Below are 16,033 nucleotides of genomic sequence, written 5' to 3' on the forward strand. Positions count from 1 at the left end.
TGTGGTTTCCTGAGGGATTATTCAACTCCTACATGCCATTTTGGAGTCATTCACTTTAAGAGCCAGACAGATGCAATGACAGCTTTGAAAAAGCTCAATTTCCTCTGAAAATTAGGTATTGGGCTTGTTTGTGGCTGCCATATGGGATGCAAAGTGAAAAGAGCCTGCACCTACTTTGGAAGCTACAAAAAATATTTTTAAAATCATAAAGGCAAAATTGAGCACATAGTGGTCTTAACTATGATTTTTTCTGTTTATGCAAACTGAATTCAAGCATACTGGACCAAGTTCTGGTCTCAGTGAAGTCAATGACAAAACTCCCATTGACTTTGATGGGACAAAGATTTGGTCATTAATCTGACTTTAATGCAGTTAACTTTATAATTTAATATGAGATGAGCGGTGTTTGCTGGATGAGAGTTCTTGTAATTTTCTAGACTTTTTGAATAAAACATATTCAGTTCCAAAAAAAAAAAATGCAATAATATGCATTTAAAATGAAATTCCAATTTTGCTGTGTTTGAATTTTGCATGTAATCAACTACATTTGGGTGTAAAACTGAAATGTTATGAAAGTGACATGCTTCCTACAACAGATATCAGTGTCTGCCATATGTACCATGGTAACGCTATACAGTCCATTAACTAAATATGTACTATTAATAGGCATGCTGAATTACATGCAGGAAGCTCTTCTTTAGGTCTACTATTAATGCTCAACAGTGTGCTAGTTTTCTCAGTGCTCCAGGACAAATAACCTACTAACACATTGCATAAACAACGTAAAATGAACAAACTGAAAGATATTTATGTTTTACTGTTAAAAAAATTCCCAAACAAAAAGCAAAATAACACTACCAAAAAAACCCCTAACTGATTGATTAGAAAGTAATGTGATGAATGAAATAATCTTGTGTTAAACTGACTCAAACCAAAGGAAACCAAAAGCAAATCTTGAAAAAATTCATTACAATTTTTTTTCCTAATTAAAAGTTTCAGTTTGCTGACTGCGGAAGTTATGGACGAAGCACTATTGCTCTTGCTTTGTGACAATTGCAGAAAGTGCTGGCTGTGTCAATCAGTGGTTTATTTATTAACGGAAACTAAATAGGAAAAAATAAATTAGTTTAAAAGGTAACTGAATCTGAATGTTCAGAAAAGTTCAATGGGTAGCTGTGTTCTATGTTTTAAGCATTGGGTCTAAGCATCTTAGGGTATGTCTACACTGGCAAGTTTCGGCACCACAAGTTATACCACTTTTATTAAAACGCTGGAATTAATAAATAGCTGTTGCATGACCACACTGTGCTCCTTGTGATGCTGGAGCGCATCCACATTAGCAGCTCTCTTACACTGACAAAGTCAGCAGTGCATTGTGGTAGCAATCCCACTGTGTACCTGGCTGCAGGATGCTTTGGGAAGGGCTTTCAATGCCTCATGGGGCAGGCACAGCATCACGTGATGCAGATTTCCCAATTCCATTGTCCCAGGGACTTTCTACTACATTACCAGCTGCTTTTCAACTTAAGTGTGGGGGGGGATAGGGGGGAAGTGTACGTGACAGGCAGTGTGTGTATGAAGCGGGGAGAGAGACAGTGTGTTCTGGGGGACAAAGAGTGTGTCAGCATGCTGTCTTGTAAGTTCAGACAGCAGCAGGAAACAACCGGTCCTGAGGCAGGGGGAAACATTGACATCAGCCCTGGCCTCCCTCCCTGGGGTCTCTGCACAGGAATCTCTCTCTCTCTCTCACACACACACACACCTGCCTCCGTGTTTAACAGCATGAGCATTCCACATTAGTGGTTTGCTTTGTGTCCTGGAGCAGATCAGCACAGCATACAATGGTTGTCAGAAACGGTGCTCTGAAGGCAGGGGTGCATGTCTCCAAGGCAGCTGAGCTCAAAACAAAGAGCAGAGCAGTTACCCGAGGTATTATAGGACAGCTCCAGAGGCCAATTACAGCGCAGAAAGCAATCAAGTGTCTACACTGGCAATAGAGTGCTGGAGCCTCTGCACAAATAGCCTTACAACTCTCATCGAGGTGGGTTTTTTCAGTGCTGCAACCGAGGAGTTTCTGTGCACAAAGTGGCTTGGCAGTGTCTACACGTCTGCAGTTTGAGTGCAAAAAGCTGCTTTACTGCGCAGAAACTTGCCAGTGTAACTTGCTCATCAGCATTTGGGGAGAGGAGGCCGTCCAGTCCCAGCTGCACGCCAGCTGCAGGAATTTGGATACCTACAGACAGATTTCACGATGCTTGACAGAAAGGGGCCATGACTGGGACACACTGCAGTGCAGCGTCAAAGTTAAGGAGCTGCGGAACACCTACCAAAAGGTGTGGGAGGCAAACTGCTGCTCCAGTGCTGTGCCCACGAGCTTCTGGTTCTACAAAGAGCTGGATGCGATACTTGGTGGCGACCCCACCTCCACTGCGAAGGCCACTGTGGATACTTCTGTGGCTCGTGTGCCAGTTGAGAGTGGACTGTGCCAGGAAGAGGAAATCTTGGAAGAGGATGTGGAGAAGGAGGGGAACCCAGAGGCAGAGGAAGACTAGGAGGTCAGAAATGCATGCTGCCACAAGCTCTTCTCTACCCTGGAGGAGGCTAACCAGTCACAGCTGTCAGAGCTTGGCGAAGCACAAACAAGAGAGGAGGCCCCTGGAAAGTGGCTTTGATTTTGGGAATCGCTGAGGCGAGTTGTTGGGGGCAGAAAGGTTGCAGAAAGCAGGCTTGTGTCTGAATGATGCGTGTACCGCCACATGCCTAGTCTGAGTGGTGGAACAAGCTGTTGACTGACTCCCTCACTTCACGGGAATCTGCCTCAGAGATCTGTACGAAACTCTCATGGAGATACCGGGCAATCCTCTGCCGCAGGTTCTTTGGCAGAGCTGCTTTGTTTCTTGCCCCATTAAGGGTAACTTTCCCACACCACTTTGCCATCACTGCAGGCAGGGGGACGGACACCATTCCTGCACAGAGGCGAGCCGTATAAGGGCCAGGGCGGAAGCCACAGTCTTGGAGAAGACCCTCCCTTGATTCCCTGCTCACTCTCAGCAGCAAGATATCCTCCATAATGATCACATCCTGTGGAAAATGTGGGGACAGGAATGGTTATCAGGCTGCCCCTACAGTGCTGACTCGCCCCAAGAGCCACATGCCCAGTGTACAGTACGGTCCTGGAACACTGATTTCTCCTGCCCCTGTGGTTACTCACAATTTTTGGGGTCTTGTGGCTCATATGTGCTTGCCTGGGGTCAGCCAGTTAATGACAGGTATGTGAATAGTGGCTGTGTCTTAAATCACTGAATCAGTGGTCTCTGTGTTGCAAACAATACTGCTTCTGTAAAATGTTGTATTTTGGCTTCAGAAGTATGACCTTGGAAGCCCAGCCTCCTTCTTTGTTATTGCCAGCTGAACAACTGCGCAGAATTAGAAAGCAACCACGAAGAACTAAAGAGGACTTTCTGCGTGATGTCATGATGCACTCCGCAGCTGAAAAACAAGAATTGAAGGAGTGGCGGGACAGTGAGAAGAGGGACCGAAAGGAGAACGTGGCACACCAGAACAAAGCCACAAAGTGGCTCTTAAATATTATGGAGCACCAAGCGGACATGCTCCAGGCGCTACTAGCACTGCGAACCAAGCAGCTCTGTGCCCGCCCTCCCCCGCAGCCGCTGCTGCAAAACTGTTTCCCATGCGCCCCCCAGACACCACCACCACTCTCTTATCAACCTCCTGGCTCCAGTCTGTACCCGCGACAGTCCACTCCTCCCCTGTCACTGTCCAGCACTGCGGACTCCCAGTACCCACTGCACTCAGCACCCCTCCCTCTGCAATTAGGACCTGCTGAAGTACAGTACCCGCTGCACTGTACTCCAAAGAACAAGATTGCATACAATACCTGGACATACACAAATCTTTAACCATCCTGGGACCCCGCCTCCTCCTGGGACCCTCCCTTCCCCCATACCCCATAGTGCTGTTTGTCTCTCTCCTCAAGTTGTTGCTTTTTAATAAAAGAATTGTTTTGGTTTGAATGCAATCTTTATTCCATTAACTGAAAGCAAACAGAGCCCTTCAAAGCAACAGGCAATTTTCTTAAACCTTCACAGTGCATCACATGCACCAATCTCAATCATCTCCTAGTATTACAAGCACTGCACTCTCGAGCACAGCAACAAATATTAGTGACTTTCAGCTTAAAATTGCTGCCTCAAGGCATCCCTGATCCTTATGGCCCTGGGCCGTGCCCCTCTAACAGCCCTAGTCTCTAGTTGTTCAAATTCAGCCTCCAGGCGCTGAGCCTCAGCAGTCCAGCCCTAAGTGAAGCTTTCACTCTTCCCTTCACAAATATTATGGGGCGTACAGCACACAGCTATAAGAATAGGAATATTGTAATTGGCCAGGTCCAGCCTCCCATATAGGCAGCGCCAGCGGGACTTTAAATGGCCAAAAGCACACTCAACAGTCATTCTGCACTTGCTCAGCCTGTTGTTGAATCACTCCTTGCTGCTGTCAAGGTTCCCCATGTATGGCTTCATAAGCCATGGCATTAAGGGGTAGGCAGGATCTCCCAGGATCATAATGGGCATTTCAACTTCCCCTACGGTGATCTTCTGGTCTGGGAAGAAAGTCCCTGCTTGCAGCTTCCTGAACAGGCCAGTGTTCTGAAAGATGAGTGCACCATGCACCTTTCCAGACCAGCATGCGTTAACGTCTGTGAAACGCCCATGGTGATCCACAAGCGCCTGGAGAACCATAGAGAAATACCCCTTCCGATTAATGTACTCAGTGGCTAGGTGGTCTGGTGCCAGAACTGGAATATGCGTACCATCTATCGCTTCCTCCCCAGTTAGGGAAGCCCATCTGTGCAAAGACATCCACAATGTCACGCACCTTGCCCAGCGTCACGGTCTTTCGGAGCAGGATGCGATTAATAGCCCAACACACTTCCGTCAACACGCATCCAACAGTCGACTTTCCCACTCTGAACTGTTTAGCGATCAATCGGTAGCAGTCTGGAGTAGCCAGCTTTCATTGTGCAATCGCCACACACTTCTCCAATGACAGGGCAGCTCTCATTCTCGTGTCCTTGTGCCACAGGGCTGGGGCAAGCTCAAACAGTCCCATGAATGCGGCTTTCCACATCCGAAAGTTCTGCAGCCCAGACATGTATGATGATGTGATGCCACCACTCAGTGCTTGTTTCCCGAGCCCAAAAGTGGCATTCCACTGTGGTCAGCACCTCCGTGAACGCCACAAGCAATCTCATGTCAAAGCTACTACACGTGGTGAGATCAATGTCAAACTCCTCTCGCCTTTGTGGTTTAAGGAATAACTCCACTGCCACCATGATGTGCTAGTGAGAGCAAGCAGCATATTGGTCAACAGTGTGGGATCCGTTCCTGCAGATCGAAGAGCCAGAGCGCGCAGTACTCAAACCATTGAAAGATGGTGCCAAATGCGGATGGAAGCACAGAGGATTGCTGGGATGTGAAGCAATGCATCATGGGGCATTGGGACAGGACCCAGGATGCCCCAGGACTCCCTCTGCCTTCCCACAACTCTTAGCGGCAGAAGAGGAAGAGATGCTCTGTGGGATAGCTGCCCAGAGTGCATCGCTCCGAATACCGCTGCAAGTGCCACAAGTGGGAAGACGCTATCACTCAGGCAGCAGTAGGGTGTGAACACACAATAGAGGTTTCCCTTCAGTGCTCTCTGAGTGGTGCTGTAACTGCCAGCGATGTAACTCTGCCAGTGTAGACATAGCCTCAGGGACACAAGCATCAGTAAATCATAATCATTCTTTTGACTGCTCTACGGGACTTGCACTACTACCTCAATGTGTAGGAGCACCAGGGTGGATAAAAATCAATGATTTAAAAAAAATCTGATTTTTTTTATTTAAATCGGATTTTTTTTAAAAAAAAGCTTTTTGAGGAAAAAACCTATCTAAAGATAGTTTTAATTAAGATACATTATAGCTCAAAGCAGCAAAGAATCCTGTAGCACCTTATAGACTAACAGACGTTTTGCAGCATGAGCTTTTGTGTGTGAATTTGCTGCTTTTACAGATCCAGACTAACACGGCTACCCCTCTGATACTATTATAGCTCAAACATATCTCATCATGGAATAGGGATTACAAATTCTAATGCTATAGTATGAGACAATATATTCATGTAATGTTTGAGAAAAGTTTTGTAAATGAGTTCCAATAGTTCATGGATTAGGGACCCAATCTTATGGGGTTCCAGGGCTTCTGTATAGATCATTTAGGTTAATCTTTCTATCTACCCGATGGGACTCAATGCTCAGTCTAGAAGATACCATCAGAGATGCTTAGTTTTTCAGTTCTCAAACTGTGAATTTGTCTCCAGAGGTAACACGCTTGTTAACAGCAAAAATGTTTTTAAATAAATAATAGATAGATAGATAGATAGATAGATACAGGTGACAAATAACAGACCTCATCTCTATTGTCCCTCTGCAAATTTGTGTACACAGAGTCAATCCCGTACCACTTTCTAAAAGTGCAAAGTTTCAAAAAGTTCAATGAATAGAAGATTGTTGGGGGCAGAATAAATCTGGACCAGGAGAAGAAGTCTGGAGATAAATGTGAGAAGCGAGGGACATATGCTTGTTTTGTTAAAATATTATATGTTTGCTGCTGAAGAAAAAAATCCAGAAGACTTAACGTTGTTGTTTTAGTTAAATAAAACAATTTAAATGTCTGTCTAGTGATATTTTCCTCCTAATACAGCATGGCAAGAAACTCCTCCAAATATTAATGATTAACCTGTTGAATTGGAGATAGTTCACCTCCCAATGACTTCATAAACATCTGCTTCAATTGCCTTTGGTAAATGAAATAACCAAACACCCATCCATTTTCTGATATAGCTGTAAAACTAATTTGAAAAGTTTTCAAAATAAATCACTGTTTAAAAATGTATAGCGTGTACCTTCTAAAAATGAAACCTATGTCTATCTCTGAGTTGTGAAGAATATGTATTAAGGTTATAACAACCAACAAGAATGCACTTTTATGTAGAAATCCATGATTAAATCAAGTCTTCCTGACTAGTGATTTAAATCAATTTAAACCAAATCCACCCTGAGGAGCACTAAGGGCTGGTCTACAATAGAAACGTACATTGGCACAGCTACGTCTCTCATGGATGTGAGAAAGCCATATCTCAGAAACACAGCTATGCCGACCTAACCCCCGATGCAGACAGTGCTAAGTCATTAGGAAGAACCCCTCTCATCGCTGTAGTGAGGAGTCTATACTGTAGCATTTTCAGTTTAGACATAGCCTAATACTTTAGCAGCTTCTTTACATTACAGATGCCACATGCCACTTTAGCATGTAGTGTAATCCTGATCTACAATAGAAAATTAGGTCAGCATAACTACATCACTCAGAGTGTGAAAAATCCACACCCCTGAGCGACACAGTTAAGCCGACATAAATCCCTGTGTAGACAGCTCTAGGTCAACAAAAGAATTCTTCTGTCAATCCAGCTATTGCTTTTCAGGTCATGTCTACACTAGCAAGCTTACCGTGGCACAGCTGTGCCTATGCAGTACATGTCAGTAGTTTTCTTGTTTCCACTAAAAGAGAATTTAATACTAAAAATCTTGGGCACAGATAGTATTTTTCTGCGCCGAATTTCTTTTTTCTAAGCATTATTAAAACTCACATTAAAACTGTGGTTTTGATGGCCAAACAATGTCTGCAGAGAAATCATCTTGTCAGTGTCACCACAGATTTGAACTGACACCACTGATATACTGCATGATAATGTAATGTCATCCCTGTTGACTTAAACTTACTTGTATATCACTATGGCACTTCAACATGGTGCTGAATAGCGTAGCAGCCATGGATTAGTACTACCCTCATTATACAATTGTCACAAGAGATAGCTAGGAAATTAGCACATACTGTTGTTGTTTTAGACCTAAAAATATCTTGAGCATTTTAAAAACAGCTAGGGCCTGATCCTGCAAACACAGATGTGTTTAACTTTACTCCTTTGTTTTGTCCCATATATGCCAATGGGACCATTCTCAGAAGTAAAGTTACACGTGTGCATAAGTGTTTGCAGGATCAGGACACAAAGGATTGAATCCATGCAAAGAATAATTTTTAAACCTCTAAAGCCTTTATTTTTAAATTATAACTTGTCCAAAAACCTCAAAGCCAAGAAAATTGAATCAGAATTCAAGTTATATTTTTATTTCCACCATAAACTATTAACAACAATTTTAGGCAAAAATAAAAATATGTTGATTTCAAATACCCTGAGAGTCTGAACCCTGAAAACTGTGGTTATTAGTGAGAAACTCAAATCTTTACCATATTAGCACTTGATACCATTAAAAACACACATGTGCATTATTATAAAGCAGACCTTCTAAGGCCCTGATCCCGCAAAGACTTATGTGCATACTTAACTTTATGTACAGTCAACAGAACTAATCACAGTGCATAAAGTTAAGCACATGCATAATGCTTCATTTCATTAGCTGCTTATATGCATTACAGTCACTAGGGTCTCTGTTTTGCAATCTGATCCATGTGGACCTTTGTGCCATTTAAAAAAATCGGAAAATGTGATTGAAAAGCTAAAAAAACTGACAAAAGGACTCAGGGAAAAGTATAGTATTATCTGAAACTACTTTTAATTTCTGTTTTGATACTGACTGGAATTCAACCTGGCAAAATCCCTTCAACATGCTTCAGCTCCATGAAATCATGTTAGGGTGTGGTATGCTGGAGCTCTCTGCCTATGGGGCTGTGCCACGGGATCAGGGTGGAGCAAGGCATACTGGTAGCCTTCTCCCCAGGGGGCTGCCCTCTGGGATTAAGGTGGAGTGGAGTGGTACATTCTGGGAGCTCTCCCCCTAGGGAGTTGCCCCATGGGATCAGGATTGAGTGATGCATGCTGACAGCTCTCTTCCTATGGGGTTGCCCCCTAGGACTGGGTGGAGTGATGCATGCTGGGAGCTAAGGGAGACAGAGAGGTACATAGACAAGACTTTCCAAGACACAGAGCCGTCCCACCCACTGTCTGACAGCCTCTGTGCTATTAACGAGGATGCTAGCCTCGGGAAAGAGAACATCAAACTGAACTGGACGGCAACAATCCCTCAGTTGGGACCCTTCTGCCACTGAAGATATCATCTAGCACTGAGTATACCCCTCCAGGGGAGGGGACACCAGTTATTAGGAAGAGACAAATAATAGTAATAGGGGATTCAATTATTAGAAATATACATAGTTGGGTTGGTGAATTCCCTGCCGGATGTGAAGGTGGCAGATCTCTCAAGACAGCTAGAGAGACTTACATGCATTGCTGAGGAAGAGCTGGTGATTGTGGTACATGTAGGTACCAATGACATAAGGAAATGAAGGAGAGAGGTCCCGAAGGCCAAATTTAGGCTGCAAGGTAAGAGATTAAAGTCCAGGACCTTCATATCATTCTCTGAAATGCTTCCAGTTCCACATACAGGGCCATTCTGACAGGCAGAACTGAAGGTCTCAGCATGTGGATGAGATAATGGTGTAGGGAGGAGCATTTTAGTAACTGGGCAACCTTTTAGTAGGGTGACCATAAGTCCCGTTTTGGACGTGACAGTGGTTTTGGACGTGACAGTCCCTTTTTTAAGCCCTGTCTCAGCTGTCCCAACTTTTTTTCCCCCCAAAGGAGGCATTTGTCCCATTTGCTCTTTGCTGACTTAATCAGCTGGCAAGAGCAAATAGGACAAATGACCACTTTGGTCAAAAAAATTGGGTGTGGTGTGGAGGGGGCAAGTGGGGATGGGGCTGGGTGGGGGAAAGCAGCATTCCAGCATGTGGACCCCCTACAGGGTTCCAGCAACTGGGCAACAGCCTGGCTCAGGGTAGGGGCAGGGCAACAGCAAGGTGGGGGGGCGGCAACAGCAAGGGGGGGGTGGCCTTGGGCGAATGGCTGGGGGTGTCCTGTTTTCGCTTTGAAAAATATGGTCACCATAACTTTTGGGAAAAGAGGCACCTATACAGGAGGATGGTCTCCACCTAAACCAAAACGGAATCAGACTGCTGGCATGTAAAATTAAAAAGGTTGTAAAGAAGTTTTTAAACTTAAGGCTGGGGGAAAGCCAATAAGTGTGGGGACCACATGGTTTGGACAGAGACATCCCTTAGGGGAGGATTTATTTCTGGGGATTCTCTATATCCTAATAAAAAGGAGAGGATAGAAGGTGACAAAATACAGGTAGGAGCTGAAGAGAAACAGTCAAATGAAAAAAAGTCTCTTACAGTTACATCACGTGAAGGCAGACAACTAAATATTAACAAATTTTATAAGTGCTTGTATACAAATGCTGGATGTCTAAATACTAAGATGGATGAATTTGAGTGCTTGATATTAAATGAGGATATTGCTATAATAAGAATCACAAAAACTTGGTGGAATGATGATAATCAATGAGACATGGTAATACCAGGATACAAAATATATAGGAATGACAAAGTGGGTCGTGCTGGTGAGGGAGTGGAACAATAGAAGAACGAAAGCATAGAGTCAAATACAATAAAAATCTTAAATTAATCACACAGTACCATAGAATCTCTATGGGTAGAAATTGCATGCTTGAATAATTAGAGTATAGCAATAGGAATATACTATCAGCCTCCTGACCAGGATGGTGATGGTGATTGTGAAATGCTCAGGGAGATTAGAGGGGCTATTGACTGGGTACATCACCTTAGGATGGTATGCAGAGATAACAATTCTAGACACCATTAATGACTGCTTCTTGGAGCAGCTAGTACTAGAACTCAGAAGGGGAGAGGCAATTCTTGATTTAGTCCTACATGGCACACAGGATCTGGTCCAAGAGGTGAATATAGCAGAACTGCTCAGTAACAGTGATCATAATGACAGGTTTCAGAGTAGCAGCCATGTTACTCTGTATCCGCAAAAAGAACAGGAGTGCTTGTGGCACCTTAGAGACTAACAAATTTATTTCAGCATAAGCTTTCGTGGACTACAGCTCATTTCATAATGTAATTAAATTTAACCTTCTGGTTGGAGGGGAAAAGAATCAACCAAAGAATTCCACCACAGTTGCATTTAACTTCAAAAAGGGGAACTACACAAAAATAAGGAAGCTAATAAAATGGAAATTAGAAGGAACAGTCACAAGAGTGAAATGCCTGCAAGCTGCATGGAAACTTTCTAAAAACTCCACAATAAGGCTCAGATTAATGTATACCCCAAATAATAAAAAAAAAGAGGACCAATAAAATGCCACAACGGCAAAACAACAGAGTAAAAGAGGTGATAAAAGGAGAAAAGACAACTGGAGGGCGAGCTGTTGTCTATTTGGCGGGTCTTCACTAGACTCGCTAAATTGACTGCTGATGGATTAATCTCAGAGAGTCGATCCCAGCTGTAGTGTAGATGTAGCCTTAGATAAATTCATGGAGCCTATTAGCCAAGATGATCAAAGACACAACCCCGTGCTCTGTGTTTCCCTAAGCCTCTGACTGCCAGAAGCTGGGACTGAAAGATGGGATGGATCATTTGATGATTGCCCTGTTCTATTCATTCCCTCTGAACCATATGGCATTGGCCATTGTCAGAAGCCAGGATACTGGACTAGATGGATCATTGGTTGAACACAGTATAGCTGTTCTTATGGGCTACTCCCAGGAATCAAGGTGGAGCAATGCCTGCTGGAAGCTCTCCCCAGAGGCCTGCCCCCCGGGGATCAGGGTGGAGCGATGCATGCTGGGAGCTCTCCCCCCAGGGGCCTGCCCCCCCGGGGATCAGGGTGGAGCGATGCCTGCTGGGAGCTCTCCCCCCAGGGGCCTGCCCCCCGGGGATCAGGGTGGAGCGATGCATGCTGGGAGCTCTCCCCCCAGGGGCCTGCCCCCCGGGATCAGGGTGGAGCGATGCATGCTGGGAGCTCTCCCCCCCCGTCGGGGCAGGTAGAGCAATAGCTGGGAGCGACCGGTCTCCCCCTCCCCCAGCCATGACTAACAGCTCCGTGTGGAAGGTGTTGTTGCAGCCGAGGTCGCCCCCCGCCCGGCTTCGCCCTCGGCGAGTCCCTGCAGGCCCGCCCCGCCCCTCCGCCGGGGGGCGTCAGGCCCGCGCTACCTGGGCTCCTCCTGCTGCCGCTCTCCATCCTCACTCCCATGCTCCTGGCCTGGCCCCAGGCTCCTCTCCCTGAGCCGCGGCCCGGCCCCTTCTCTCAGCTCCGGAGTAGCGCCGGCCCCTCCCCCCCAGCCGGGGCGGGGCCGCTCCTGCCGCATGCAGGGTTGCTATGGCCACGGACCCGGTCACGTCGCCGGGAGTGTTACGTCCCGAGGCCCGGCAGCCCCGGGGAGGGGGAGGCCACTGGGGGGTGGGGGAAGAGAGAGGCTAAGGGCGGAGAAGGGCCTGGGGGTGTGTGTGCGAGGAAGAGGAGTTGGAGAGGGGAGGGGAGAGGTTAGGGTGGGGGGATGGAGAAGGGAGAGGAGAGGGGAGAGGAGATGGTGGGGGGGAACAGAGAAGGGAGGGGAGAGGAGAGAGCGGGGGATGGAGAAGGGAGGGGAGAGGAGAGGGCAGAGAGGAGAGGAGATGGCAGGGGGGATGGAGAAGGGAAAGGAGAGGAGATGGTGGTGGGGATCGAGAAGGGAGGGGTGAGGAGATGGCAGGGGGGATGGAGAAGGGAAAGGAGAGGAGATGGTGGTGGGGATCGAGAAGGGAGGGGTGAGGAGATGGCAGGGGAGAGGAGAGGGCAGAGGGGAGAGGAGATGGCGGGGGGATGAAGAAGGGAGGGGTCAGGAGAGGGCAGAGGGGGATGGAGAAGGGAGGGGTCAGGAGAGGGCAGAGGGGGATGGAGAAGGGAGGGGTCAGGAGAAGGCAAGGGTAAGGAGGATGGAGAAAGTGCAGCCCGCCAAGGCATGACCATGGAGGGGGCTGTGTGAGGCATTGGCTGGTACAACACTGTTGTCTTCCCTACCAAAGTCCCGTCTGGCCCTGTTTGGGGCTGCCTGACCCATCTCTGGGCTATAGCTAGGAGCCACAATAGGCTGTGGCAATGGGTAATTTAGTAGCTAGTGGCCCTATCCAAAGGGTGTAGTTCTGTGTGCGCTTGGGGGGTGGCCTCTTGGCCGTGGGCTATGTTGCTCCTTTGCAGATTCCTAGAACGGACACAAATGAAGGGCCACATCACACCCATGGTAGTAGAAGTATTATTTAGCATGTTTGTTACAGTAGTGAATGAGAACTAACCAAGATGGGACCCCATTGGGCTAAAACACTGCTGGTAGAAGGTGCCGCTTTGGTGGTCCTGGGGACTGACATCCAGTACACAGATCAGGTGCAGCATGGGCAGTGGCAGTACAAGCTTCACCCATGCTGCTATTCCAGGGAGCCTCAGCCCTTATCAGGAGCATCACCTTCTAGAGAATGAATAGGTAAGTGAATCTTCAGACTATGAAGGCCTTGATCTTGCAGTGTCCAACTACCAACAAAGCCTGACTTCAATGAGAGATGAGGATACACAACACTATGCTCTAGTTCAGAGGTCCCCAAATTTTGGGGCGCACCCCCCTAGGGGTGTGTGGAGGAACATCCAGGGGCGGGGCCCAGGCCAGCCCCCACAGAGAGGAGGGGAGGGAGCACCCCCCCCAGCTCTGGTCTGGTCCCACTCCCAGTTGTGTCTGCCACTCCCAGCTCTGTGCCTGACCCTGTCCCCAGCCTCGGTGGAGCTCCGCACCCAGCCGGGAGCCTGGCTGCCAGCCCCCACCACTACGGCCTGTTGGGGCAGCTCTGCTCCTGGCCCCATGCTATCCTTGCCCATTGGCCGCAGCCCTGTTCTCAGCCTGGAGGCTGGGAACGGAGCTGCACCTGGCCCAGCTGCCGGTCCCCACCGCAGCCTCACTGTGGCTCCGGCTCCACTCCCGCCCCCAGCTTTGGCCCTTTGCTGCGACTGCACTCCCGGTCCCAGACCCACCCCCAGCTGTGGCCCCAGCCTTGGCCCTCTTACTCCTGTCCGCATGCCGTCCTACTCCCCGAGAGCTGCATCCCTGCTCCCAGTCTAACTCCAGCAGGGTGGGGAGGGTGCTGACGGGGTAAGAGCGGGCATGACTCTCAAAAGTTTGGGGGCCGCTGCTGTAGTTCAAGTATGAATTATTTTAGGGGAGATCTGTGGCCTGTGTTATCAGGAGCTCTGACTACTAGATGATAATAGTGGTCTTTTTGTCTTTAGAATCTAATCAGCCCTCAAATTGTTTTCTTCTGCGCTGAGGCTGTCAAAAATGGGAGCAATTATATCTTCTGTGGTGGTGTTTTTGTAATGTGGAAAATAGTCCCCTGGAGACTGGCTACCCATACATAAAAGTCCATTTTGAAAGCTCTAATTTTTTTATGAGAACTGTAACAGTGAACTGGAGAACACTGAATCACAGCTGCCCAGATATTTTTTTAGTAAAGGTTTTAAAAGGCAGTAGCGCTTTACCTTTATTAGCAAAAGGATAATTTGTAAACAGCTGCACACATCTATGACCCAATGTAAATAATGATAAAAAGGACTATTTTATTATTAATCTCAGTAGTACAGTGGGAGGAGGGACTACTTTTTGTTTTCTTTCTCCATTAGTGTCAAAACACCAGCATGACAGCATAATTAAAAACTGTACCAATTTGGGACTCTAACTCTCTGTATGCTTAAATTAGTCCCGTTCTTACAGTGCTGGCCTAAAAGAGATTTCTAATAATCTCACCTGTATGAAGTATTGAAAAAGGTGATATTTTAAAAAGGGGAAGTTTTTTTAATCAGTCATAGTACAGTAACTATAGCAGCACCATTGCTCTATGGCCACTACTGCTAACCTTGCCTTGCGAGGTTCCCCCTACCCTGGGAGGAAGGTTTGGCTGGTTGATCTCTCTTGTCATGGATCTACTCACCATGTCTCCACCTTTTCTCCTGTCTGCCCTTCCCTGCTACCTTGGATGAAACTTCTGCAGAGCACAGCTTCCCTTCCCTCCTCCCTTCATGCCTTGTTTCTGTTGCCCTTCAGTTCCCATCCACCTCAGGAAAGGTTAGGAGGTTCCCCAGTATGGCTGAGCTGGAAGTGGAACTACAGTATTTGAGAGGAAAAACTGTTCTATGTGACATCTGCATGTGCTATTTAACTTTCAACCCACCCAGAGGTGCGATCAGTTGAGCTAGTTATGAATTTACAGATATGAGCTGTAAACCACTGGTTTACTAGCTAATCCTACAACAGATGTTTACACACGTGCTGAAGTCCTAAGGATGGATTAAAATTCTAGTCCCATAGGTAAGAAATAACTGACAGAGCATTATTCGCTAAATGATTCCCCCATCTGTAGAGGGCCATGAAGTTACTCTGAAAAAATCAGGAATATTTAGAGTGATTAATGCTATAATAGCTGTGAGTTGCTTCTTCCCTACCTTAATGTGTTTCATTAAAATCATTCATATCTGAACATGAGATGTCAAAGAGAAATGGAAGGTAAAGAAATATTCATTACCATGTGATCATTTTGTCTGCAAGTAATTCCTTCCCTTCATGCAAAAAGATAATTTGATTATCGGTAAAATATATGGTTTGCTGCCTTTCTGGCATCCCTGGAGAAATGTCTGAATAAACCTGGAACAGTTCAAACTTGTTACAAAAACAATGAAATAGTATTTACAGGGGCTCTGTTCTTACTCCTAAGTCAGCACAAGTCAAACTGGGGAGTCCTATTAATTTATAGGGACGTGGAAATTGCCATGCTGGATTGGACCAATGGTCTATCTAGTCCAATATTCTGTCTGACAGTTGCCAGCATTAAATACTAGAGAGGAAGGAAGAGAACTATAAAATAATTTGCCCTTAGGCAAAGTTTCTTCCTAACCTCCATCAGTTAGTGGTTGGCTTATGCCTTGAAATATTAATATTTATATCCCGTTCAACATTTTTAGTTCCTCTGTTTTAACACTGGATTTTCTTATTAGCTGTATAAACAGCAGATCCTTTTTG

The 16,033-nt window shown here is 46.3% G+C and overlaps 1 protein-coding gene across 5 annotated transcripts in view; it reads right to left on the bottom strand.

Annotated features, from left to right (window-relative positions):
* SPATA7 (spermatogenesis associated 7) overlaps positions 1-12,301 on the bottom strand; it is a 74,646-nt gene extending 62,345 nt beyond the window's left edge. For 3 of the 5 annotated variants that reach the window (XM_039538553.1, XM_039538560.1, XM_039538557.1), the window contains exon 1: positions 12,153-12,300. In XM_039538553.1, the coding sequence (XP_039394487.1) occupies positions 12,153-12,192 (40 nt within the window). In that variant the 5' untranslated portion in view covers positions 12,193-12,300. Of the gene's footprint in view, positions 1-12,152 lie in introns of all 5 variants that reach the window. The other 2 variants (XM_039538550.1, XM_039538555.1) reach the window with 2 other exon arrangements.
* Between the last annotated feature and the right edge of the window lie 3,732 nt (positions 12,302-16,033).

This window comes from Mauremys reevesii, linkage group 4 (assembly GCF_016161935.1).
Source record: "Mauremys reevesii isolate NIE-2019 linkage group 4, ASM1616193v1, whole genome shotgun sequence".
Classification (NCBI taxonomy): Eukaryota; Metazoa; Chordata; order Testudines; family Geoemydidae; genus Mauremys; species Mauremys reevesii.